This window comes from Malus domestica, chromosome 14, assembly GCF_042453785.1.
Source record: "Malus domestica chromosome 14, GDT2T_hap1".
Classification (NCBI taxonomy): domain Eukaryota; kingdom Viridiplantae; phylum Streptophyta; class Magnoliopsida; order Rosales; family Rosaceae; genus Malus; species Malus domestica.
Genome location: NC_091674.1, coordinates 29,410,453 through 29,434,539, shown reverse-complemented (window position 1 = coordinate 29,434,539; position 24,087 = coordinate 29,410,453). Strand labels below are relative to the sequence as shown.

The following is a 24,087-nucleotide window of genomic DNA, read 5'->3' as shown; positions in this document are numbered from 1 at the left end:
TTCTTCATCTTTACACCAATTAATTAGTTGGTCCCATGGTGTTTAGCAGGTAGCAGAAGATTAGATCAGATCAAAATAAAGGTAGTAGTAGAAGACAAGGACATTATTTTGCTAAGGATTGGTAAGTGATGACACTGATGAGTGACTAAAAAAGGATCATTAGCCTTGGTGGTCCATAAATGAATAATTAAAGGTAACCACATTGTCGATATACCTAAAAATGCATTTATCCTAATGGTCAAGAATTTGCAAATAATTGCATGTGAACTGTTAAGTACCTTTGGGTACCACTAATACTGATTATGTTTGTAACTTTATTTAAATATTTCAGTGTCCTTTTTCTTTATTATTATGTTTATAGTGCCATTTTGTTTTGCGAATATAATTAGTGTCACTTAATGAAAATTGTGTTCAAAAGAGAACACAATTAGAGAACTTGTTTTTATGCAAATATTTTTTGTCTTCAAAAAGCTTATTTTGTATGCGGATTCAAAACTTAAAAGAATAGGCTCTTTTGAAGACAAAAATATTCACAAAAATATTCACAATTATGTTTAATGTTATTTTTTTATACAGATTCAAAACTTCAAAATCACTAATCATCCGTCAAAAGAACTTATTTTTCTCAACGAAAACGTCTTAAAATTTGAATCAGAATAGAATGTAGGATAAATTAAAATAATAATATCACTTGTATTAAAAAAAGTTTGAAGACTAAAAATTTGAAAAGTTATTAACTGCTACTGGTCAAAAACAGAAAGCTTTAAAACTTGACCAATACGAAACCGGAGTCCACGTTAGAAAAACTCTCCACGGCATCCCATCCTCCTCCGCCTTCACCGGTAACAATTTAACAGCCACCTCCTTCTCCCTCCACCGCCAAAATCCGTACCCTAGAGACTCTCTCTCACGCTCCATGGACGCGCGTCGCGTCTCCCGTACCGTGATCGACCCCAAGGTCCGCCAAGTCGGGTTCTTCACCCCCGTAGCCGAAGCCCCACCGTGTCGGACCCAGTCCGGCCCGGCAATCACAGCCCCTTCCCCTCTCTCCGAATCTCCGGCCAGCAACTCTCTCTCTCCCGTCATGATCCCCCCGTCGCGTCACCTCTCCGACACAGTCGTGATCCGTACGGCAGCCGTGCCGGTACCGGATTCGGCGTTGCGGCGCACGGAATCCGGCGACGTGCCGGTGGGCAGCTATAATCCCTTGGAGTCGTTGTTAGGGACCTCGCCGGTGTCAGCCTCGCCTTCGAGTCGCGTTGGGGATGGACTCGAGTTCTCCGATGAGTCCTCGGCCCGTTGGAATCGGCAGAGCGGCTCCGGAAAGATGGCCTCGAGCTTGCCCGGCGTAGGATTCGAATCCGCAGCATTGAAGACGGCTGCTGAAGTTCCTGGTAATTTAATTGCATTGAGAAATTGAATTGAAGTTATTGCATTGGGGCCAATTTGAAATTTTGAGTATTTGTACGAGTGCATTGTGTAGTTATATGCTGATATTTTCGTTAATTAGTTAAGTATTGCAAATGCAAAGTTTAAGTTGGTTATAGTGTTTGTGCTAATTAGTTAAAGCTTGCAATTCTGTGCAGAAAAGAGTGGAGAGGCGGTTGCCGAATCGCAGAAAGAACTTCCGGCAAATTCAAAACCTTTGACAGCCAAGACCACAAAAGCGGAAAGGCGTGCCTTGCAAGAGGCTCAACGCGCTGCAAAAGCCGCTGCTAGAGGTTTGAAAGTGATCCGTTTTTAATCGCGCAGTATTTTGGTTGTGTAGCTGCTATTGCCAGATTAATGCGTGTTCTAGACGAAAAATCAAGTCACTTACAAAAGATTTTTGTGAATCTAGACATGCCGTAATTTGTACCGTGGCTCGCACTCAATTTGACGTGTTAATGATTGCTCAATTTCAATTGACGACTTCTCAAAGGAGCGACTAAATTACTTGTTAATTGCATGCATACATGTTGTAAACATCATTTATTTGTTTTATATTTTAACAAAGATTATGTAAAATCGAGTCTAATTGTGTATTTAGTATGAAATACTGATCTGTTTCTTTACCTCTTTCAATTTGGTTTATTTGTATGTTTGGAGCTCCCCTCAATACCATCCATGTATTAACTGTTCTTATGGTTCCCCAACCTTGGAATATTACAGGTGAGGGTAAAAAACCTGCTGCTGTAACTGGAGGTGGCGCTACTGGTAAGGCAGCTAAGTCTGCAAAGCAGTCTGTGCAAAAGAAGGATACTTCTCAAGTTGCGCCTTCGGTGGCTGCTTCTGATAGAAAGGGGGGTGATCGACCACCAGATAAGGAAAGGAAGAAAGATGTTCCTCCTCCACGTATGCAGTTTGATGATAAGAGCCGAGTGGAGAAGGCAAAAAGGCGTGCAGTGGTCCATCAAACAGAAGCTAAAAACAGAGTTGAATTGTTCCGGCATTTGCCTCAATACGAGCGTGGAACTCAGCTTCCTGATCTTGAATCAAAGTTTTTCCAACTTGATCCAATGCATCCTGCCATTTATAAGGTATTTCCTTTTAGGAAACTAGTTATTGCTGGCTCATCGTTTGTGCTTATGCAGTCGGGCTTTTGTTGCAAAAATTCAAAATAGTCATTCAAACTGTGACTTTTCAATTTATGATTAAATGGAACTTTTCCTAATAAGGTCAACAGAAGTAAGCTATCACGTACGTTTTGAATAAATTTTGTTGTCAAACTTTTGTTAAGAAATAAAACGCGTCACAAAGCTTTCAATGTATGTTTTTTTCATTTACATGTTGCCTCTGTGCACACACTTTTTTCAAAGCATTTCGTACAAGTATGAGCACATCTAGACAGTCCTAGATGCGTTTGAAAGAGTTCCAGTATTTATCTCGTTTCAAGGGTAAAGATCTTTCTACTAGTGAACATTTGATAACATTTACCTGAATGTTTCAAAACTAAAAGGAGTGGATGAATGTATCATTATACATTATCATCTGCATGGCTAATAACGTTGATGCAATTATGGACATTTGTCAGGTTGGACTGAAGTATTTGGCTGGAGAAGTATCAGGGGGTAATGCTCGTTGTATTGCAATGCTCCAAGCATTTCAAGAAGCCATTAGAGACTACTCAACACCGCCAAAGAAATTTCTTGTCAGAGATTTAACTGCAAAACTCAGTAGTTATGTCTCATTTTTCACTGAATGCAGGCCACTTTCGATCAGCATGGGAAATGCAGTAAGGTTTCTGAAGAGTCGTATTGCCAAGCTCCCCTTAAATCTTTCCGAGTCTGACGCAAAATCTACACTTTGTTCAGAAATTGACCGTTTTATAAATGAAAAGATAATACTTGCTGATAAGGTGATAGTCGGGCATGCTTCTACAAAGGTTAGGGACGGAGATGTTCTTCTCACGTACGGATCATCATGTGTTGTTGAGATGATTCTGCTATATGCCCATGAACTCGGAAAAAAGTTTCGTGTTGTGGTAGTAGACTCCCGTCCAAAGCTTGAAGGCCAAGCCTTACTTCGTAGGCTGGTCGCAAAGGGCCTGAGTTGTACATATACTCATATAAACGCCGTGTCTTATATCATGCATGAAGTAACGCGAGTGTTTTTGGGAGCCGCCTCAGTATTATCTAATGGAACTGTATATTCGAGAGTGGGAACTGCATGTGTTGCTATGGTTGCTCATGCATTTTGTGTTCCAGTCTTGATCTGCTGTGAAGCTTATAAGTTTCACGAAAGGGTACAGCTTGATTCAATTTGCTCTAACGAACTAGGTACGTTGGTTCTCATACGCGGCCCTGAGCTTTTGTATTGATCTTGTTTCTTTGATTTGCTTAACTTCATTTTCTTTTTTCCCTGAAAGTGATTAAGTAGCATTGTCGTAATCCTTGCAGGTGATCCAAATGCTATTGCGAAGGTTTCTGGAAGAACGGATGTAAACTATCTAGATAATTGGGCGAACAAGGAAAATCTGCAACTTCTGAATTTAATGTAAGTTTTCATATTGTTCACCGTACAAAACAACATTAGTTGGAATGATTCTTAATACGCTTCTGGATGTGTAACAGGTATGATGCTACTCCGTCAGATTATATATCTATGATTGTCACAGATTACGGCATGGTAAGTCCTTTTTACGCTCCTACTTGAAACCGTGAAACAAGAAACTCAGTTATTATTCCTTTTGTAATCTCTCCTTTCTTTTCTTGTTAAGGATCCGTAAGAGTTTTCCTGACGATCAGTCTTCATCGTATTGTTTTTTGGTGTTACTGTAGATTCCACCCACAAGCGTGCCGGTCATTGTCCGCGAATATGGGAGAGAGCACTTGTGGTGATAGGGAACTCCGAAGTAGACTGACGACGGTGTATGAACAAAGTATTCACATGTCCTATGGCAGGATTGTCTTGCCGGCGCGAGAGAATAAAACTCGATTTTTTGAACATTTGATTGGGAGATTTTGCGAATCGAAACGTTAATGGTAAGCAAATGTTAAAGACATGATGGTAGCAGGAGGGTAATGAAGTTTTGTTGGTAAATACAACCCAGTGAAGAGTGCATTTTGCAGCCTCTCCTGACAGTTTTGGGGGTTTTGCTTTCTCGTATCATGTAATTCTTCATTTTTGTCTACAAATTTTCTATACAAATGTTTTTGGGAATATGTTATTTTCTTTTTAACCTGAATTTTTGGGATAATTTTAATTAATGAAAATTTCCTTGCGTATTGAGAGTAACTTGTATGGCAAGGTACACTGCCACACACGTCTTGTCAATAGTTTTATGGTGGAACCTCAACTCTTACTTTCTTCTTTAGATATTACAAAAAATTGGGGGATATCCATTCCTCTCCCTAGCTGTTTCTGGTTAAGAAGATGTGAAAGTGCCTCTATCTATATAAGAGTGCATCCTGAGCTGTGAAGTGGGAGAGAAGGGATTTCATAATTGAATTGGGATTTTGAATAAGACGGCCTTTCATTATAAATTTTATTTTCATATTGAAAAAGTAATAAGAGTAAGAGGTGTTAAGCTTTTCATCGTTCTTGCATCAAGCTTTTTTTTTCGCAGGACCTCCTGATAATATTACTTAGGCTTGGGGATATATATATAATTACCATAATTTCTTCCAAAAGAATTAATTGTTAGTAAATTTGGTAACCTCCCATTTGTGCTGTTTATCTTAAGCAAATGTCACATATATCTCATACAAAATTACAACAAAGGACTTAGTGGTCTAAACAAATTAATTTCTTGAGCACCCAAACTTAGAGCATGTCCACTCGTCGATAGAAAGCAAGGGCAAAGGCAACAATATTGTCTTCCAACAATACAAAAAAGCAAGGACAAGAGGTGGACCAACCACGGCCCGCCTTAAAGCTCGTTCTTCTCTAAGCCCGGCCTTGTGCCGAGGGCAAACTGATCTAAGCATGAACGTTGCAAACCAATACAAATGCATGTTTTATACCAGTAATGGAGGAAAATTAGAGGGCAAAATTGTTCATATAAGTAGAAATAAAACAAATTTTTACTCTTTCAAATCATCGGATTACATTTAGTATGTACCATAATTTTAAACTGTACATGAAATTGAGGTCTAACATACAACAAAGTATTTCAAATGCCTAAAGATGACAATTTCCCCCTTTTTAAGTGGGATTTGTAGTTGCCATGGCCAAGTTGACGGCATTCCAAGCCAATCATGTGTTGCCATGTGTTCCTGTCAATGTTTCTGTTTCCTCTTAGAGCCATGACTAGTATTATCAGCTGCAGCAGCACTTGTTGCCAATTCCATCGGATTTGGATCCTCTCCTGAACTAATGGAGAGGATCCTCCTGACCAGTTATCATGGGCCGTTGGATTTTTATCCAACGGCTACAAATAGGAGGGTCCCTTTAAAGTTATAATAATTATAGCCGTTGGATCTCATGATAACTGGTCAAGATGATCCTTTCCATTAGCTTAGGAGATGATCCAAATCCAATTCCATCAACCGCTCAAAATCCATTTCACTTGTTTTGTACTTCAATTTCATCCCACTCTGGAGCCATGACCTTATGCAAAGGAGAGTTTGCGTGCTGTCGCGCGGCATACAGAATCGTTGCTTGTAAATTTCGTCGCCTTTGCCACAGAACAGGTGCCACTGAAACCGCCTGCACAGCCAAGAAATCCAGAGCCATCAGAGAAAGCTGTGGATAGCGCATACTATTGACTTTCCACCACTCCAGAACATCAGTTGCTAGTGGAGCTGGAGGATCCGACAGACATTGAGTGAGCTCATCCGTTGCGCTGCTCATGCTTGCCCTTCGTTTCTTTCGTGCAATGTCCTCTGCAAACTAGACATTGCATCCCTCTTCCATTTCTTGAGCACTATATCCGCCAGCCACGGATGGGAAATGGCTGGTCGAATAGTTTCTGATGACATGAGCTCTCACTTCGTCAAGAAAATTATCGAGTTGAGGCTTTCGGGAAATAGCTCTCCTTTAATTCGAGGATCAAGAACCGCTGTCATGTATATGATTATGTTGCAGACCTGGTTATTGTAACCACTAACCTTTTCGGCCATTTCTTTAGCGGCATTTCTTAACGATTCTGGGTAAAGGTGAGAATCTCTGCAAGCAGCAATTGTTTCGGATATGTGATTTTGTAGAATGGTTCGAGATATCGATGCACCTGACTGACTGCATTCTTCTCTGCAGAACTCAGCAGCATCCTACTGTCTAGTGTCTCATACTTCCTGATAACAGCATCCATGGACTTCGAAGCCTGCATAAAAAATACATCGCGGTCACTTAATCCGCAATATAGTGTCGATCGAGAGAGAGAGCAATGTAACATCCTCATATCATACCTTGCACACAATATCTAGCATCTGACAATCGCCACTCCACCGCGTTGATGTATCAAGCGGCATTTTCCAACAAAAAGGCAAGGTATGTGACAGATATCGAGCATCATCTTTTGGAAAGACCAACTCTCGTCGATCCAATGACATGTGACGCTCATATAACAAAGTTCCTCATAGGAAGTCCAGAATTCAAGCGTGATAGAGACCTTCGAAGAAACATGTTCCAGCGACGATCTTACTACTTCCTGCATACTCCTGGTTTGTAATCCATTTGTGATGCTTTTGATTGAGATTGAGGTTGAGGTTTCCGGTATACAGTGGCGGGTTGTGGTGCAGGACTGGTGACAACATCGCCGGACGTATCATAACCGGGATGGCGATTACTTAGATGCCTTCCCAGATTACCTTCAACGACAAGGAAAAATGAACTACCACAAGCAACTACATTGAGGGGACAAAGAAGTTTACCAGTGGCAGTTGCAATGGAATAGCTTTGTCCACAAAACTTGCACCGGCGGCTTTTTTCGTCAGAAGCCGTCTCGAAAAACTTGAGATAAACCGATGTCATAGTCTTCTTTCTGGGTTTGGTTGAAGGGGTAGAATTTCCCCGGTCCGAGGAGACCAAACCGATATACACCGGCTCAACGATTGGAATCATCGCCATGTCCATCATTGATTTGGGTTCCACCTCTAATCCACCAAGAAACAAATCAAAACGACTTTTAATCTCGAATCGAAAAACGAAAAGAAAAACGTGAACTTTCATCTGATCCGGCAAGTGCTTTCAGCAATCAGCTCATGGCATTGCAATCCAACAACAAAATTTAACGAAAAATATGAGTTTGATTTGAACTTTTTTGAAATTCAGCTCAGAAACTCAATCCAACATATACAGAAAGAGAGAACCTTGGCAACAAAAGCCGAAATTTGGCGATTTGGGAAAGTACGTTTGAAGGTTTCCAAACCGCTGTTTGCTGCCCAGTTCAATCGATATGCTGCTTTTGCGCCTGCCCAACAAACCTGAAATTCAACAAATTGATCAAAGTTTAAGGCTTTTGGATGTGGGGCAGCTGCCCAAACAGTCCCTCACTCAGTGACTCGGTCAGTCACCTGGCTCTAAGTTAGCTTCAGCGTGTGCTAGAGCCCGAGGGACAGGCGAGGGGCCAGAGAACCTGAGCAATCAAGCCTAGTGTGTGCTGATGAGGGAGTCCGAGCAGGTTTGAGGAAGAGGCCCGGCACGAGTTGCCAACCCGAAGGCAATGTGACATGTGCTGACGTCGTCCTGACGTCAGCTACAATATAAAATAAATAAAAATATAAAATATTAATAAAAAAACACATAGCTTTTGGAATGGTGCGTAGGCACCATGTGAAAATAAGAAGAAAAAAAATAATAAAAAAAAAGTTTTGGAATGGTGCATCGGCACCATGTGAAAAAAACAAAGGTTTTGGAATGGTGTGCTGCACCATGTGAAAATTAAAAATTAAAAAAACAAAAATAATTTTTTTAATAGAAAGTGGTACAACGAGACCGATTAAAAATTATATCTAAAATTACAAATAAAATTATTTTGTATTATTTAAAAAAAATACTAATATTTTATTGCTTATTGCTAGGACTATTCAATGTAGGAATGAAGATGCAAAATGTAATTACTATTCATTAATGACAATTTTTATTCATTGTATAGACTAAATAGTGAATTGCCGGGAGGTCTTAGCAACGGTGGAATAGCTCTAAAAGAGAGAATCAGTCAGCAGCTTGAATCGAGGAGGTGACCAAAGAGAGAGGGAAAAAATGAAGGGAGATGGAAGTTGGAAGCGGATCGGCGTCAAGTGTGAGCCGGATCGCAGCCGAGCGAGGAGAGAGAGACAGTGAAGATTGTGGAGTTGTAGAGCCGCCAACGACGCCCGAACCGTAGATCTAAAATCTCAAAATTTTCGACGGCTTACAAAAGTAACCGCTCACTCGCTCACAGACTGAGTAGAGAGAGAGAGAGAGAGAGAGAGAGAGAATGATGAGGGCTCGGCAGCTTGGTTGCGGTGGGCTTGCGGCGGCTAACTTTTGAGTGAATTATATGGAATTGTTGAGCCCCAGGCGGCCAGGCCCAAGCTATATATATATATATATATATGTATCTATGGCTTCAGTTTCTGGCTCCACCAGCCCATTTTTCAAATTTAACGTTCACTTTTTCTCTATTTTTTTCCTTTGGAAAGGAATTAAATGTTCAATTTTTAATTTTTAATTATTTATTTGAACGATATTCTAGTCTAATCTAATAGGAAAGAGGGAAGTTCAAACTTAGGCTTATGTGAGGCACACCATTATAGTCGTTGGATCAGTCTTTTTGTAACTTGTTAATTTTATAATACTTATAAATCAACATCTTAAATTCAACTAACACCGGTTAGATAATCATGTATTCCTAATTTACCAGGACAAAACAGTTGTTGAATAGGAAGGAATAAATTGCCCATCATGATGACTTGATTGTTCAAAAGTTACCCATCATGTTTGAAAAGTATAATATAAAATACGTCAAATCGGATACAGATTTATGTGATCATAAGGTATTTGGAAGATAATTCTTACGTTAAAAAAACTCGGATTTAAAACATTTTGGTGTACTCCGTTAACAAATTTAGTTTAAAAATAAATTTTCCATTAATGGATAAAATTGTATCATGTCACTCTTCGTGCAAAAGACTCATTTTTTCCTGAATAGGGGGTGACGTAGGAAAATTACATCAGCTCCACGGTCTGCAGGATCGGAGAGACACCGCCCGCGGTGGTCTTTATTCATCAAAATCCAACCTTTTCAACTCTACCGGAATCCACAGGACAAATTTCTATGGTTTTGGTGGCAATTGGCGACAATTTCAGAGCTCTAAGATTGATTTCTAGGGATACAGGGATTAAATAATCCGGTTGGGTTGAATTTCGGATCCTTGCCTTGTGGCGGAGGAGGAGGGATTGGTTTATGCGTGCCATTCCGATGTCTGAGAAACCTGGCTTGAAGCAGGTTCTGGAGGACTCGGTAGCTGAGGCGGAGGGAGATCAATCGATTCGAGACTACATCGCCGAGCCGGTGAATCAGGTAATCGGAGAATTCTGGAATTGCAATTTGCTGAACGGTGCCGGTTCATTTTGATCGGGTGGTAAAGGTTTGTTTATCGGTTTTAATTGCAGGAATTAAGGTCAGCATGGCCGGTGGGGGAATCGGTAGCAGACGGTGATAAGCAGGTGGAGGAAGATAAAGGCAAAGTGACGGAGGATTCGGGGAAAGAGGAGTTTGTGGATTGCTCGGAGGATTACGCAATGGATGAGTTGGATCGCCTGCGGCTTTTGCTGGATACTACCGTTGACTGTAATTTTCTATGTCGAAGTACAATTTTATCCATGTATTAACAGATAGTTAATAGGAAAAATCATTTTAGGACTAAATTTGCTAATGAAGTACATCACAGAAATTAAAATCCAAATTTTTTTAGCACATGACTATCTTCCGAATACCTTATAATCCGATTTGACCTATAAAATATGATAGTACATTTTACCCTCACTTGTGCCAATGGTTCTCGACAAAAATACTACAATTATAATTTTTTTATACCACGTTTGTGCTACCATTTTAACAAAGACGCAATTCACATGTTTTGATGGACTCTACATAGCACGAAAAATGTAGTAAGTAGAGCATTACTCATAAATGTAGAAATGAATAAGTGCACGATGTTGTATACCAATAAGATTGAAAATAGAATATCTAAATATTTATGAAAATCAAATCTAAAGACTAAAACACTCGTACCATTAACTGATAAGTAACATTGGAGCCACACTTGATATATATTGATATATATCACTGAAATTAGGGAAGTGGATTTACCAAATACTTGAACTTGACTTAATGAGAGGCTAGCTTTAGGTACTACCGCGGGTTGCCCATGCAATGTAAATGAAGGGGATGTAGACAATAATTACAATCGTTATAATTACAAGAAAAATGACGTTAATAGATTTTATAAAACCCAGAAAATTTTGCTTCATAGATCATGTCAGCTGCAATTAAAACTAATTCGTTTGTAAATTTGTATATGTCGGTCGGTTGGTGGGGAAAAACTTACATGCACCTCTCGAGATCCCACTCTGACATCTCGACGAGTGCATGTAAGTCTCCATCATATCGAGAAAAAATTGCAAAATGGGACATTTTCTAGGTTGGAAAATCCATGCCATTTGAAATGAAATGTGTATTTGTGCTTCCTTTGAAGAACTATGTATTTCTCTTTCTCCTTGACTTCCTTGATTTCCAAAAGATTGCATAAGGGTTTGGGCAGATTCTGTATGGAACTTTTGGTTGAGGAACATCAGGGACACTGCAATATTATTCATATACAAAACAAAATATCCATTAATCGCTAATATCGGTCTTTCTACAATGTGGTTAACTACACTTTAAAATCGGCAATTGTAAAGTGAAGTCGATGCATCAACAATATCATGCTGACCACATATGTACGACATACAGTACCCGGGTTTTGAAAAGATGCAGTTAGCCGCATTGTAATTAACCACATTGTGTGTGTGTGTGTGAAGCAGGTAAAAAATTTAGGTTTGAAATATTCTTACCGTAATCCAGCAATGTCAATCTGTGAAAAGTCCATGTTGTTGGTTGAACTATCGAGGAGGGCTGGTGTGGCAGCTCCACTGGTATTACTACTACTTGTCCTCTTACTACTTAATGGTGATGAGGGAGGTGGTGGTTGCTTGATGGCCAGAACTCTGCAATTCAAGTTGTTTGCAACACTAGTACTGCCGTGGGACATTGCCAACCTACATATACACACCAATTATACCAAATTATAAATTAATCACTATCACCTCAATTATGATCCAACCTATTGTGTTTATAATATATTGTGCATGAAAATTGACAACTTTAATATGAAAGGAATTTGGATTAAACAATGTCGCTATGATAGTGAAGCATAGCAAGAAAGTCAAATCTAGCATGTATTATGTATCAAAAGAAATGTTAAGGGACTCTCTTAAAGTGAGGTTCTCTTTCATCTCACAGTTTAACGTAATTTCTGTGCCAATTTCAACTTTTGAGAGAGTCTCCTTAGCATTTCTCTATTTATCAATATATATAAGACGTGACTAGAACAATGTGTTCTTCCCTCTGCATATAACCTTGAATTCTCTTTTCAGTAGTTTAAAAGAATTTAGTATAAAAAAATGAAATGGATATAATGATTTAGAGTATTGTAAATACTTATATTTCATTTGAATGAACATTAATAATAATCATTCAAGAAATATTCCAAAAGTTATATTATTTGGGGCCATGTATCAGTTCAAATTAATAGGAAAGAATCATTTGTGAAGAACAAATAAAAGAAACATCCAAAAATTCTGATAGGGAAACTCAGGACCACATCTGCAATTGTAAATAATATGACTGAAAACTATCTAACAAGATTATTCAACCTCAAGGAGTTGTTGGATTCAATTCAAATTCCTCAAGAAATATTCTCATTAATTAACATTTGAAAACTTGGCATTATTTACTAATATACACTATCTGCCTAAAAGATGGACAAGTGGGTATGGTCTTTCTAAATTATTGTCCAATGATTCTTGATGAACCACGTATTCTGTCCAAAAGCCAAAAAGGCAATCTACAAAGAAAAACTAGATTTTTGTGTGTATATCTCTCTTCTTTTATTAATCTCGTTTACAGATGACATGAGAAGAAATATGCACAAAGTGATACATAACTCATCGCACCAGAAGAAATCTTTCTCCAATCTACACCAATTGTAGGAGAAGTTCTTTAATTAGTCGGCTATGGATAACACGTTACCCGTCCGATCACACACAGTTAAAAAAAAACAGCCACCTTAGTATAGGGTCCCACACGAATGTATGCAGGCTAGCTATTTTATTCCACCAGCATGCCACATGCATAGCAACATATTGGTCATACATGACTCAAATATTGAACCATATATGGTCCCATTCCAAACCCACTCCGGCCATGCTTGCTCTATCAGACGCCACATATTAAATAAGGCGTACAAGAAAAGAGTTGATGAGGTAATGAATAATTGGATACCCATGTCTGCCAGTTGACTCTTCTCTTCTGCAGGACCTTCATCTCCAATGGAGAAAAAATTGTGTATGGCACATGAACATAGGATGATTCTCACAGAAGCATGAAACGTTTCGTATTTTAAGTACACCGAATTCTACCTTAATCTCAGCTATCTTGAGAGCTATCTTATCAAAGTTTCTCTTCTTACAATGAAACTCACATTACCTATCTCTCAATTCCAAAATTAAATGCTTTAAATTATATCCATCAAGAACTTAATCCCATATCGTGATCATCACAATGATTAAAATCAAACACATAATTACATAGAGATTAAAAGCAATGTTCTAATTAAACCAATAATCTCAGCAAACTTACTTGTAGAGAAAGCTGTGATCATGGAGTCCAAGAACAAGAGCTGAAGCCCCAATCTCTCTGACCAAAGCTGCAATCTTCATCCCATCTTGATCACCTTCTGTGACAATCATTTCAACCTTGGTCTGTAAATCATCATCATATACACTGGTAATTTGAACATACATATATATAATCAGCAACATTAACTCACACATATATACAAATAAAAAAGGTTAATTAATACTAGAGAAAAACGATTAATGTAAGGTTAATATATAAAGGAAAATTGGTCGAAATGATCGTTTTTCAAATTCGAATTCCTGAAATGATCAGTTTTCAATACGTTGATCACCCGTATTATAACACACATAAAACACGTACGTTGGGGAAGGTGTTGCAGATTTCTTTGAAGGAGAGGGTCAACTGGTAGCCTTTCAAGCGGAGAAGCCTGGATTTGTTCTTGTTTCTGGATCTTGAGGTTGGAAAAACATGAACCAGAGTTACCCAGTCTCCAAACCTAACCAGGTTGTGGAGTGCCCATCGAAGAGCTGTTCTTGCTGCTTCCACTTCTTCAACTACTACCACTATTCTCCTCACATCCATTACCGCCACCCACCTGCTCTTCCCTCTCTCTCTCTCTCTCTCTCTCTCTCTCTCTCTCTCTCTCTCTCTCTAGAAATATATGCCAAAACTCTCCAAACACAGATCATTCATGAGCAGTATCTTTCTCAGCTTCTTTTAAATGAGTTTGGTATACACGTCAATCATCTTTCTTCCTTCACCACAATATTTAATTTGACAAAAAATATTACTATATTAGGGTATTGTACAACATTCCTCAGTTATTTTTGCGTGCACAAATTATAAGATGACATAAACAGATCGTTTAATCATATCTATTATTGATATTTATGCTATTTAGATAAATTTTCACATATTCTCAACAATTTATATTTAACATGACATAAATTATGATGGTTGACGAGTTAAAGGTCACAAATGTGGACCAATGTAATGCTTATTAATTTTCGATGTAATTGTCATGCGTTCATATTGTGTTAACAAAACATTTATATTCAAACACGTATGACTATTAATTAGTACGTACCATGCACAAATCGATAAAACATAACTATGTCACCACTTAATCATAATATATGCATTTGTACATTGCGTAATAGTTGTGACTTTCAATTCCAGTGATTTTCAAAATACGGGAAGTTTATGCATTAATTATTTTTTTTTGTCAAACGATAGATTTTGTTAGATTATATGTTAGATTAATCACCGATAAATGGGGGTAAGGCTAGCCGACATTCACCTCTCCCATACCCTGCGTAAAGCGGGAGCCTTGTGCACTGGGTACGATCTTTATATGTCAGATTAGTCACCGATGAAGTTCGAACTCACGTCTAGAGTTTATGCTTTCATGAGTAAAAGAATATTGTTAAACTCTCTATAAACAGATGCCAAATTAAATATTTATTTTCCAAGTTTAAAAATAAGTATATTATTTCAAGCCGCCTTACATATTCCCTTAACTATTTGACTGATTATTTTTCATGATTTGATGAGATTTTGGGTACTAACCTTGATTTGTTTTAGAAGTTTTAAACTGCATGGATCGTGCCAGTTAGTGCTTTTGGAATCTGAAACCTAGAAAATTGGCATCTTATTTTAAAATTAAAACAATTTTATCATTTAAACTTTCTTCCCCACATTAACCATGTCAAAACTATGCTCCACTTTTCCAGCAACATTTCAAAAATTAAATTAATGATTGAAAAACAGAAACTCGGATACGGGCAAAAAATATGTCAAGGGATAAAACAGAATTGACAAATTCCTTCGGATATTTGAAAATTTTAAAAAATTATTTGCCACCTAATTCACCTGTTATTTTATATAATTACATGACAAATAAGAACCCTAATCCCACATAATATGAATTATTTTATGGAAAAAGAATAATAAAAAGTGTTTTTCTAACGCACTTCATGGATGCTTAGCTACACAAAGTACAAATCAAAATAGTATCTCCCTCTGGCTGATACACCACTTACATTAAAAATTTATATAAATTGGAAATGAAGTCATGGGGGCTTCGTCGCATTGCTTTTCTAATCACAAAACGACGGGAAAAAGGGGTCGTATCATCAGTTGATTCTACTGTTCTGTCGCTGTGTTTTTGCATCGATCTCTTTGTTTTGGTTCTTCTGTTTTTGTGGTTCCAAGTGCACAAAGGTAGGGTAGTGAAAATTGCTTTCCTAAAATATGCATGAAATTCATAATCCTAGTTGCATCTTAGCAGACAGAAATGTGTATAAAAACAAAGAAAATGAAATCCATATCAGCAAACTGCCAAATCAGTTCATGTTTTGCATCTAATCATATTCAACTCGTTAATTTTCTTCATTTTCTCTTGACTTTCTGACTATATTGTTAATTAGGAGTTAATATTAGACTTAACAGTGTTAAGTTAAGAAACAGTCGTCAAAAATGTTAGGTAGTATGAAGAAATTGGGGACGGAAAAGCATTTTCATTTTATAAGTTTTATTTTTCACTAATTTCGTTCTTTGAATTTTTACGCCAACTATAATATTAACATCCGCCGTAGCAAACTTCAATTAAAATACCAGGTTCGACTACCGGCAGATAAACTTTCTGTACATGGTGGTAAATTTCTGTAGTCTTCAATATTGACGAAATTGTACCTACAAAACAAATAAACACATTTGATCAAGGGCGCCAAAGCCACGTGCCCACGAGGTGGGGGTTTGGTCAATGGATCTCCGATACCTAAGTCAATTTCTTTGAAAAGAGAGAGTTTAGGCTTAAGTGCGTACCGAAAGCTTAATTACCAGAAATTAGTGCATATGAGTTATTTACAAGGAGGTGGTCGGCCATAAGGGGTAGGGTTTTGCCCTACACATGGCGGCTTTCCAATTACCTAGGTGAGTCATCCGGAGTATGGATGAGGAAATAATAATCCCAAAAATATTAAATAACATCTTGGAATTATCTCTGAAGTATCTTTGATTGGAAAAGATTGTGATTCCTTCTTTGATAGAGTTGTCCTTCCATTTGGAGAGTATTAAAGATAGGATTTAGTAATGAGTCCTATTTTTAATGTCTTCCACTTTTCCTTCTTGTCATGGGGAAGAGAGCTTGATGAAGTTGTAGTCAGATGCTCAATACATTTCCACCACTGTGATAAAATCCCACTTGCAAAATAGATACAATTTTAGTTTCACGTATTTTGTTGAACAATTTAAAGGTTTCTTTTGGTGTCTAGAATTGACTTGAATTAAATAAAGGCTTTTTATCCAAAATGGTCTATGAGATTTGCATAACTCTTCATTTTGATCCTTGAGATTTGAAATCGATAGAATTTGTCCTTAAGTTTGTCCACAATCAATCATTTTGATCATTCCGTGAAAAATCTCCATTAAATAAGGATAAAATGACAAAAATACCCTTAATTTTTGTCAAATCATTTTGGCATATTGTTTATTAAATTGAGGGTAGTTTTATCATTTTAATATTTATTTAACATAACTATTCACGGAATGACCAAAATGATTGATGGTGAACAATCTCAAATACCACTTGTATTGATTTCAAATTTCAAGGACCAAACGGAAGAGTTATGCAAATCTCATGAACTATTTTGACTATAAAGCCTTGAATAAATTATTAGATTTAGTGAATGTTGGACGACAAACAAATTTACTTATTTTGTCAAAGGGAAGGTGAAATATAAATTAGTCATGAAATTGAAACTCAACTTTTTTTAATATCTACAAAGATGGTACAATTGCAAGCTAGCGATAATCCATGAGAAATTCATTGAATCTGATGAGGTATCAAATCTATATAAATCCTTAACACCAAATAAGGCAAGTGTTTTTGTTTCCCAAAAAAAAAAAAAAAAAGCAGGCATGTGTTTTTATAATTATCCTTTTATCTTCTTATCGATCTACATACTTTTTAGGCCAATGTCATATTACATGGTACATATTTGTCTTCACCAGTTACCAAGTAAAAGAAAATCGAAGGGATTACTCACGTACCACACCCTTGTATGTTATTTATTTTGGTCAAATTGCCCTAATAGTTCTTCTAGTTTATCTCGAGCCATAAGTTTTGCTTGCTATTTGGTAGCTAGACGTTTTTTTCTTTGTTTTCAATATTGATTTTTAACTTCAGTGCTAAAACCTTAGGGTAACGGCAATAATTACTTTTATGTTATAAATAATTTTTTTCTAGTAATGCTATAAATAATACTTTAAATGTTGGATAAGACCTCTTTTTATTTAAGGTGACGAAAAGAATAAACTTTTAAGTTTGACGCGGAGGATATAAAAAATTATTATATATGATAATACAAATAGGTGGTAAATATAGCAGTACTCGTAGAATATAAGATCCAGTTTGCTGTACTGTTGTGCTTATTTGTAAACTTACCAGAAGCTTAATTACCTAAAAGAAAATCCATACTACCATATACATATAAATATATCGAAAGCAAATCTTGCAAATTTGCAAAGCAATATGATTATGTGTGTACAGAAAGCCTTTGGAGAAAACAAGAAAAATAAAACTTAATTTCCGAATCCGAAACAAAAAAAATTTGTATGTACTTATCTGGAAATCATATATATATGAAATCATCTCCTTCTCCATTTCATTTTTCTTTAAATTTACCTGCTTGCTGCTGGTTCAAATTTATCTTCAACAATGGCCAAAACCCTAATCCCAAATATTTTTCTTGTGCTTGTAGTTTTGATCTCCCTGGGCACGAATGCCCTAAGTGACAAAGGAGTCGCAAGGTTTCCTCTATACCATAGAGAAAAGTTCATGGCATCACATTTCAAGGACCATCACTCCCTCGTCAAAGCTCGATTGGCCCGGGATAGGGCACGCTTCAAACTCCTTCATCAACGTCATCTCCAGCACTCGAATTCTGCTCCATTTCTACGCCCAAACGTCGATTTCAATGAGACCAACGTGTTCGAGGAAGGCGGGGAGTATGTGACCGTTTTGAAAGTGGGAAATCCACCACAAAAAGTGCAACTTCTTGTAGACATGGGCACACCCTTCACATGGTGGCAGTGCCAACCAGGGTGCACCCAATGCTACTCAACACCACACCATATTTTTGATACGAGCATGTCATCCACGTACACTCAGACTGATTGCTCTAATGGATCATGTGATGTACAGCAGCTCTACATACAAGGTTGTGTTCGTCGTGGTGAGCATCAGTGTCGTTTCAGCGTTCATTATGTAGATCGATCTGTCTCCGAAGGTATCATGGCCACAGATACCATATCTACCGATGAGGGTGTGCATCTCAGTAACAATTTCTCTTTCGGATGTGGAAGTCGTATTACAGGTACATATAATATATTAACTTTAACGCTCGGATTAGAAATGAAAAATAAACTATCGCATCATTTGGTGATTAAAAGTTAACATGATCGTTCCTTAGGTATAGACATGTTCAATGAGGCCGCGACTGGAATCATAGGCTTCGTACCGGGTGGATATTCATTTCCGACTCAACTCCAAGCTAACAATTTTACCTTCTTTCTGCCTTATTACAATACAACCGACGGTGGAACGTTGGACTTGAATTATTACGACGAATTCCGGTTTCGACATTCGAGTACAGCAATTCTGGACATCAGAATGGACCGTTATTATTTGTTGTTCAGTGGGATAGAAATGAACGAGGTAGCAATTCCAATTCCTCCTGAATTCTGGGAATTTGATTCCGATGGTGTTGGGGGTGTGACTATTGACACAGGGACTACAATCACCAAGTTTCCCGAGAAGGCCTATGACATATTCAAGGACTACTTCATCCGCAAGGCTCAGGGTTTGCCCCGAGCGCCCGGCGAAGATCAGTTAGACACTTGTTTTTATGTGAAAGGTCTCTACGAGTGGACTGACCTCGTTCCCAAGGTTAAATAGTTAGAGTCATCTATTTTTTTTAAGAGTTACACTTATTTTCAATTAGATTTCGAAACTGATCTTAACTCATTTACCGTTCTACAGGTTAAATTTTTGTTTAAGGTGAGGAATCCGCCGTTGAAGTTGGACGTTCGTCAGGTTGTCATGGCTGTGAGCCACGACAAGTACTGCCTTGCATTTGCCGCCGGTGGAAGAACCTCAATAATTGGAAGCTGGCAGCTTCAGGGGTCTTATATTGGATTTAAGCTTCCTAGTCATGTTCTAGGAATTCAACCTAGAAGTTCTTACTAATTTTAATTCATTCATATGTTGCTACCACATAAATGTCTTCGGTTTTACTTGATTTAAGTTACATAGTCTACTTAAGTCAATAGAACAAGTGTACGGTCTAGATTCAATCCATCTTTGTATGACTCACAGGTCTTAGATGATAGCCAAGTGTCATGCCATTAGTGATGACCTAGTATGAATGGCTTGGATTGGAAATTGTGTAATGTGTAAGAGAATCTTTTGATGTGAGGTCTGCAAGAGCATTTGTGCCGCATTCGTTTTACAATACACACAGAAATATCTGAAAATAGGAGTGAGCATTTGAAATCGAAAATCGAAACTGAAACACGAACTAAATCGGACTGCATGGAACGGTTTGGTTTTGCGGTTTCGAAACAGTTGCGGTTTTGAAACCGAACCCCAATGTAGGAAATAATTTGGTTTCAGTTTTAGCTTTTGAAAACCGTACCGAAACCGAACTGCACCGCAAATATTAATAAACATTTAATTAAATGTCCATATTAAATGTCATGTTTTAATTAGTTGTTTGTTAGAGTCCATACATTCAATATGAACTTTGTTGATGCACAAAACCGGAGGTCTTTAGTCAATGTAAATCCGACCGTGAATCTGCAAGTAATGTAAAGAACACAAGGATTTTATCGTGGTTCACCCCAATGTTTGGGCTATGTCCACACTGATTGTATTATATTTCTCTGAGAAGTGAGGGGGAGAGAGAGCTCTAGAAGTGAGAGCGTTGAAAAGGGTAAGGCTCCAGAAATGGCCTCTGAGAGTGAGAGTGAGGCCTCCCCCCAATTGTGAGGGTGAGGGGTCCTTTTATAGAATAAGGACTCCTCACTTATTACATATTTGCCCCTTCCTTTATCCCATAATTACATTTAAGTCCCCTGAGTATTTGTACGAGATCTAAATACGAGGCCCTAAATATGGTATAAACAGTAGTCCCCCAAGTCTTCAGTCAAGAGAGTCTTTTGGCTGGAGACTTGAAATTCAGTCCATGTGTGGGCCGAAGTAACTAGATGTCGTCTAGAACTAATGCTTGATATGAGGCGGTGCCCAATCTGAAATGATGCTCAACTAGAAGTAGCACATGTTGCGAGGCCGCTCTGCTTGTAGCTTGTGTTGCCTTGGTTGGCTCGGCTTGTGGCGTTTGAAGGTGAGGGAGTCCCTTTTATAGAATAAGGGCTCTCTCCTCAATACATAAGTGATGAGTTAGAGTTGATGCTCGCAGTGAGACAGTTGCTCAGTAGGCGGCGATGCTCTCTAATGGTGGTGAGGGAGTCCCTTTTATAGAATAAGGGCTCGCTCCTCAATACATAAATCATGGGTGATCTTTCAATGAAAGTGAGGGAGTCCCTTTTATAGAATAAGGGTTCGCTCCTTAATACATAAATCATGGGCTAGAGTCCCCCAAGTATTTTTCATGAGGCCCAGTTGAGGCCCAATATATGGTACATAATGTAGTCCCCCAAGTCTTCGGTCAATAGAGTCTGTTGGCTGGAGACTTCAAATTGAATCCATGTATGGGCCGAAGTGGCGGTTGTTCGGAGGCGGTCTTTGTATACCTTGCACTGAAGCTCTGTATGTGAAGCTTTGTAGGTGAAGCTTTGCAAGTGAAGCTTTGAAGCTAGAGCTCTGTAAATGAAGCTTTTAAAGCTAGAGCTTTTGTAAATGAATCTTTTTGAAGCTAGAGCTCTGTAAATGAAGTCTTTGAAGCTAGAGCTCTTGTAAATGAAGTCTTTGAAGCTAGAGCTCTTGTAAATGAAGCTTTTGAAGCTAGAGCTCTTGTAAATGAAGCTTTTGAAGCTAGAGCTCTTGTGAATGAAGCTTTTGAAGCTAGAGCTCTTGTGAATGAAGCTTTTGAAGCTAGAGCTCTTGTGAATGAAGCTTTTGAAGCTAGAGCTCTTGTGAATGAAGCTTTTGAAGCTATAGCTCTTGTGAATGAAGCTTTTGAAGCTAGAGCTCTGTAAATGAAGTCTTTGAAGCTGATTTGACATGAATGATGCTCATGGATGTTTATGTTGATTGACATGAGTGATGCTCATGGATGTTGACATGAGTGATGCTCATGAATGTTGACATGAATGATGGTCATGAATGTTTATGTATGATTGTCATGAGTGATGCTCATGAATGTATGAATGACATGAGTAGTGCTCAAGTATAATTTGGAGTACTAGGCGTACTTTTGATGACCTGGTTGGTGCTATTTCAGGCCTATGGGCCTTTGCCCTCCACAACATGTCAGCCCATTTGTTTTGGGCTTTTCCTTGTTTTTTTTTTTTTTTTTTTTTTTTTTTTTTTTTTGACCCTCTGATGGGGTTTATACATATTACTCTCTGATAGGGTTTATACAGATGTCTGCGAAAAATAATAAATTACATCATTCAAAAATACTGTTGTAGAAGGTGAGTATGGTAAATGGTTGGATAATATGATGATATCTGCACAATTGAAGGTTGGGTAGTGGAATGGCAGATGGCTGCGAAGCTTTTGCTTTTACTTTTTCTTTTCCTTTATGCTTTTCCGTCCACGAGTCCCTCACAATTATCTCTGGTCTTCCGCAATTATACCTGTCCACCCATGTTCTTTGGCCACCATCTGACTTTAAGCTTTTAATTGCCATTGCTTTTTTTTTTTGCTTTTCTCTAGAATGACAGTTGCTTGGACAGACACCACCCATTTGCTTTTCTTTATCTCTCCACTCCTTCTCTGTCCTTGATCCGTAAGGCCAAGTGCTGTGTAATGCTGGCTCCTGCGCTGTCTCCACTCCTTCTTTGTTCTTGACAGCAACTTTAGTCCCGTCACTGAGAAGGAGCTTTCTTGCAGATGTTTCTAGAATCTCTCTACCAGGCGGTTTCTCTCTCGTTTTGTGTCGCACGCCTACTGGATTGTATTCCTGCACCGCGCGACAATCTGTTGTCAAACTACCGCACGCATCGAAACTGATCTATCAACCCCTCATTGACCGAAGCCGTCTTGGAGATCGAACCCGCCGCTGCAGCTTGAAGATTTAACCCATTGCTTCCCTCTACAACCACCATCGAAACTCGCGAGATCTGCTTTTCTTAGATCGCAGAAATACCAGAAATTGCTATCTGAAGCCGAGCCGCCTGTTGTTGCCTGAAATCGGATCTGCAAGAACCCAGGCGGAGGACTGTTGTTGCCGCGGCCACCGCTCCCTGTAGGAGCGCTGCCAGATGGAGTCGGAATATGCGACATTTTTGAGATAGTTGCAGGTCTAGACGAAGTTAGAGAGGTCCTGAAGGCTGAGGTAGCTAGCGCACTGAACCAGCAACTTCTCGTTTAGATCGACGATGGTTGTCGCCGGTGGAGACGGGCAAGTTTTCGCGTTTCGGAAGCAGGAGCTTCAATGGCAGAACATCACAACTGTATCGTAAATCCGGAAGGGCTAAGAACCTCTGTAAATGACGGTGAAGATGGTAGCTAATTGTCGCACATCACCCCTCAGCATAAAAATCACCGCGCCTACACCATCGACTGTCAGTATGAAGTTTGTCAAAACCATACTTCTTTCTGCTTCTTGCAAAACCGAAGAGAAGTTCGGGCGGTGAAATGGGAAACTTGGGGCTGCTCCTGGGCGGGTGGCTTCGCTGGAAACGGAGACGGCGGTGCGAAAATGTGGTGGCGGCGAAGGTGTAGAGGGATTTTGAGAGAGAGAGAGAGAGAGAGAGAGAGACTAGAGTCTGTGTTTGTTCTGCTTACCCATTTCTGGGCTTCTAGAAAGAGAGATGGGACTAGGATTTTGGTTTGGTGTTTATGCAGATTCACGGTGAAGGTGAAAAAATGAAAGAGAACCGACATAATTTTTCGTGTCGATTCCCACAGACGGCGCCAAATGTTGATGCACAAAACCGGAGGTCTTTAGTCAATGTAAATCCGACCGTGAATCTGCAAGTAATGTAAAGAACACAAGGATTTTATCGTGGTTCACCCCAATGTTTGGGCTACGTCCACACTGATTGTATTATATTTCTCTGAGAAGTGAGGGGGAGAGAGAGCTCTAGAAGTGAGAGCGTTGAAAAGGGTAAGGCTCCAGAAATGGCCTCTGAGAGTGAGAGTGAGGCCTCCCCCCAATTGTGAGGGTGAGGGGTCCTTTTATAGAATAAGGACTCCTCACTTATTACATATTTGCCCCTTCCTTTATCCCATAATTACATTTAAGTCCCCTGAGTATTTGTACGAGATCTAAATACGAGGCCCTAAATATGGTATAAACAAACTTAACCACACTAGAATATAATCATTCATCAGTCTCTCTCTCAAAACTCTCTCAGAATATCAAATTAACTAGTAGAGTGAGAAGATTAATTCTCCTGATAATAGAATTCCAAATTCCACACATAAAGGATCTTAATTTCTGGTCTCTTCCCAGCTATATTTGGTCAGAGTAGACATATGTTCTCCAGGCTGCAACCCAAAATGTACGTACGTACGAGCACTACCAGAAGAGGAATTATGTAGCCAATTGGACAGAGAGGAAAATTTATTTAAACAACAAGGCTCATCA

At 38.7% G+C, this 24,087-nt stretch overlaps 5 protein-coding genes across 5 annotated transcripts; 3 read left to right on the top strand and 2 right to left on the bottom strand.

Annotated features, from left to right (window-relative positions):
* Positions 1-722: 722 nt before the first annotated feature.
* Positions 723-4,716, top strand: LOC103424579 (uncharacterized). Its single transcript, XM_070812206.1, has 7 exons — positions 723-1,394; positions 1,587-1,721; positions 2,152-2,519; positions 3,014-3,758; positions 3,879-3,975; positions 4,053-4,107; positions 4,260-4,716. The coding sequence occupies exons 1-7, from the start codon at positions 917-919 to the stop codon at positions 4,317-4,319; spliced, it is 1,938 nt and encodes a 645-aa protein (XP_070668307.1). The 5' UTR covers positions 723-916; the 3' UTR covers positions 4,320-4,716.
* Positions 4,717-5,712: 996 nt separating this feature from the next.
* Positions 5,713-7,724, bottom strand: LOC103455580 (zinc finger BED domain-containing protein DAYSLEEPER). The gene is given in 8 exon segments (XM_070812565.1): positions 5,713-6,111; positions 6,113-6,428; positions 6,431-6,619; positions 6,622-6,742; positions 6,828-6,894; positions 6,897-7,083; positions 7,086-7,229; positions 7,293-7,724. Coding segments are annotated over 8 exon segments (1,500 nt in total). The 5' UTR covers positions 7,591-7,724; the 3' UTR covers positions 5,713-5,933.
* Positions 7,725-9,507: 1,783 nt separating this feature from the next.
* LOC114821205 (uncharacterized) lies at positions 9,508-10,323 on the top strand. Its single transcript, XM_029093183.2, has 2 exons — positions 9,508-9,925; positions 10,018-10,323. The coding sequence occupies exons 1-2, from the start codon at positions 9,809-9,811 to the stop codon at positions 10,234-10,236; spliced, it is 336 nt and encodes a 111-aa protein (XP_028949016.1). The 5' UTR covers positions 9,508-9,808; the 3' UTR covers positions 10,237-10,323.
* Positions 10,324-10,783: 460 nt separating this feature from the next.
* LOC103455472 (uncharacterized) lies at positions 10,784-14,001 on the bottom strand. The gene is made up of 4 exons (XM_008395059.4): positions 13,667-14,001; positions 13,307-13,428; positions 11,461-11,664; positions 10,784-11,207 (listed from the first exon to the last, which is right to left on the bottom strand). The coding sequence occupies exons 1-4, from the start codon at positions 13,886-13,888 to the stop codon at positions 11,105-11,107; spliced, it is 651 nt and encodes a 216-aa protein (XP_008393281.2). The 5' UTR covers positions 13,889-14,001; the 3' UTR covers positions 10,784-11,104.
* Positions 14,002-18,026: 4,025 nt separating this feature from the next.
* LOC103415346 (protein ASPARTIC PROTEASE IN GUARD CELL 2-like) lies at positions 18,027-19,556 on the top strand. Its single transcript, XM_008353686.2, has 3 exons — positions 18,027-18,684; positions 18,781-19,256; positions 19,350-19,556. The coding sequence occupies exons 1-3, from the start codon at positions 18,027-18,029 to the stop codon at positions 19,554-19,556; spliced, it is 1,341 nt and encodes a 446-aa protein (XP_008351908.2).
* Positions 19,557-24,087: the final 4,531 nt, after the last annotated feature.

Coding starts and splice junctions, on each gene's coding strand:
- LOC103424579 (XM_070812206.1), top strand. CDS start 917: ATGGACGCGCGTCGCGTCTCCCGTACCGTGATCGACCCCAAGGTCCGC. Junction 1,722..2,151: donor TGCAAAAGCCGCTGCTAGAG/GTTTGAAAGTGA, acceptor GGAATATTACAG/GTGAGGGTAAAAAACCTGCT. Junction 2,520..3,013: donor TGCATCCTGCCATTTATAAG/GTATTTCCTTTT, acceptor GACATTTGTCAG/GTTGGACTGAAGTATTTGGC.
- LOC103415346 (XM_008353686.2), top strand. CDS start 18,027: ATGGCCAAAACCCTAATCCCAAATATTTTTCTTGTGCTTGTAGTTTTG. Junction 18,685..18,780: donor ATGTGGAAGTCGTATTACAG/GTACATATAATA, acceptor ATCGTTCCTTAG/GTATAGACATGTTCAATGAG. Junction 19,257..19,349: donor GGACTGACCTCGTTCCCAAG/GTTAAATAGTTA, acceptor ACCGTTCTACAG/GTTAAATTTTTGTTTAAGGT.
- LOC103455472 (XM_008395059.4), bottom strand. CDS start 13,888: ATGGATGTGAGGAGAATAGTGGTAGTAGTTGAAGAAGTGGAAGCAGCA. Junction 11,665..13,306: donor GATCACAGCTTTCTCTACAA/GTAAGTTTGCTG, acceptor GTGTATATGTAG/GTTGGCAATGTCCCACGGCA. Junction 11,208..11,460: donor ATTGACATTGCTGGATTACG/GTAAGAATATTT, acceptor ATAATATTGCAG/TGTCCCTGATGTTCCTCAAC.
- LOC114821205 (XM_029093183.2), top strand. CDS start 9,809: ATGCGTGCCATTCCGATGTCTGAGAAACCTGGCTTGAAGCAGGTTCTG. Junction 9,926..10,017: donor TCGCCGAGCCGGTGAATCAG/GTAATCGGAGAA, acceptor TTTTAATTGCAG/GAATTAAGGTCAGCATGGCC.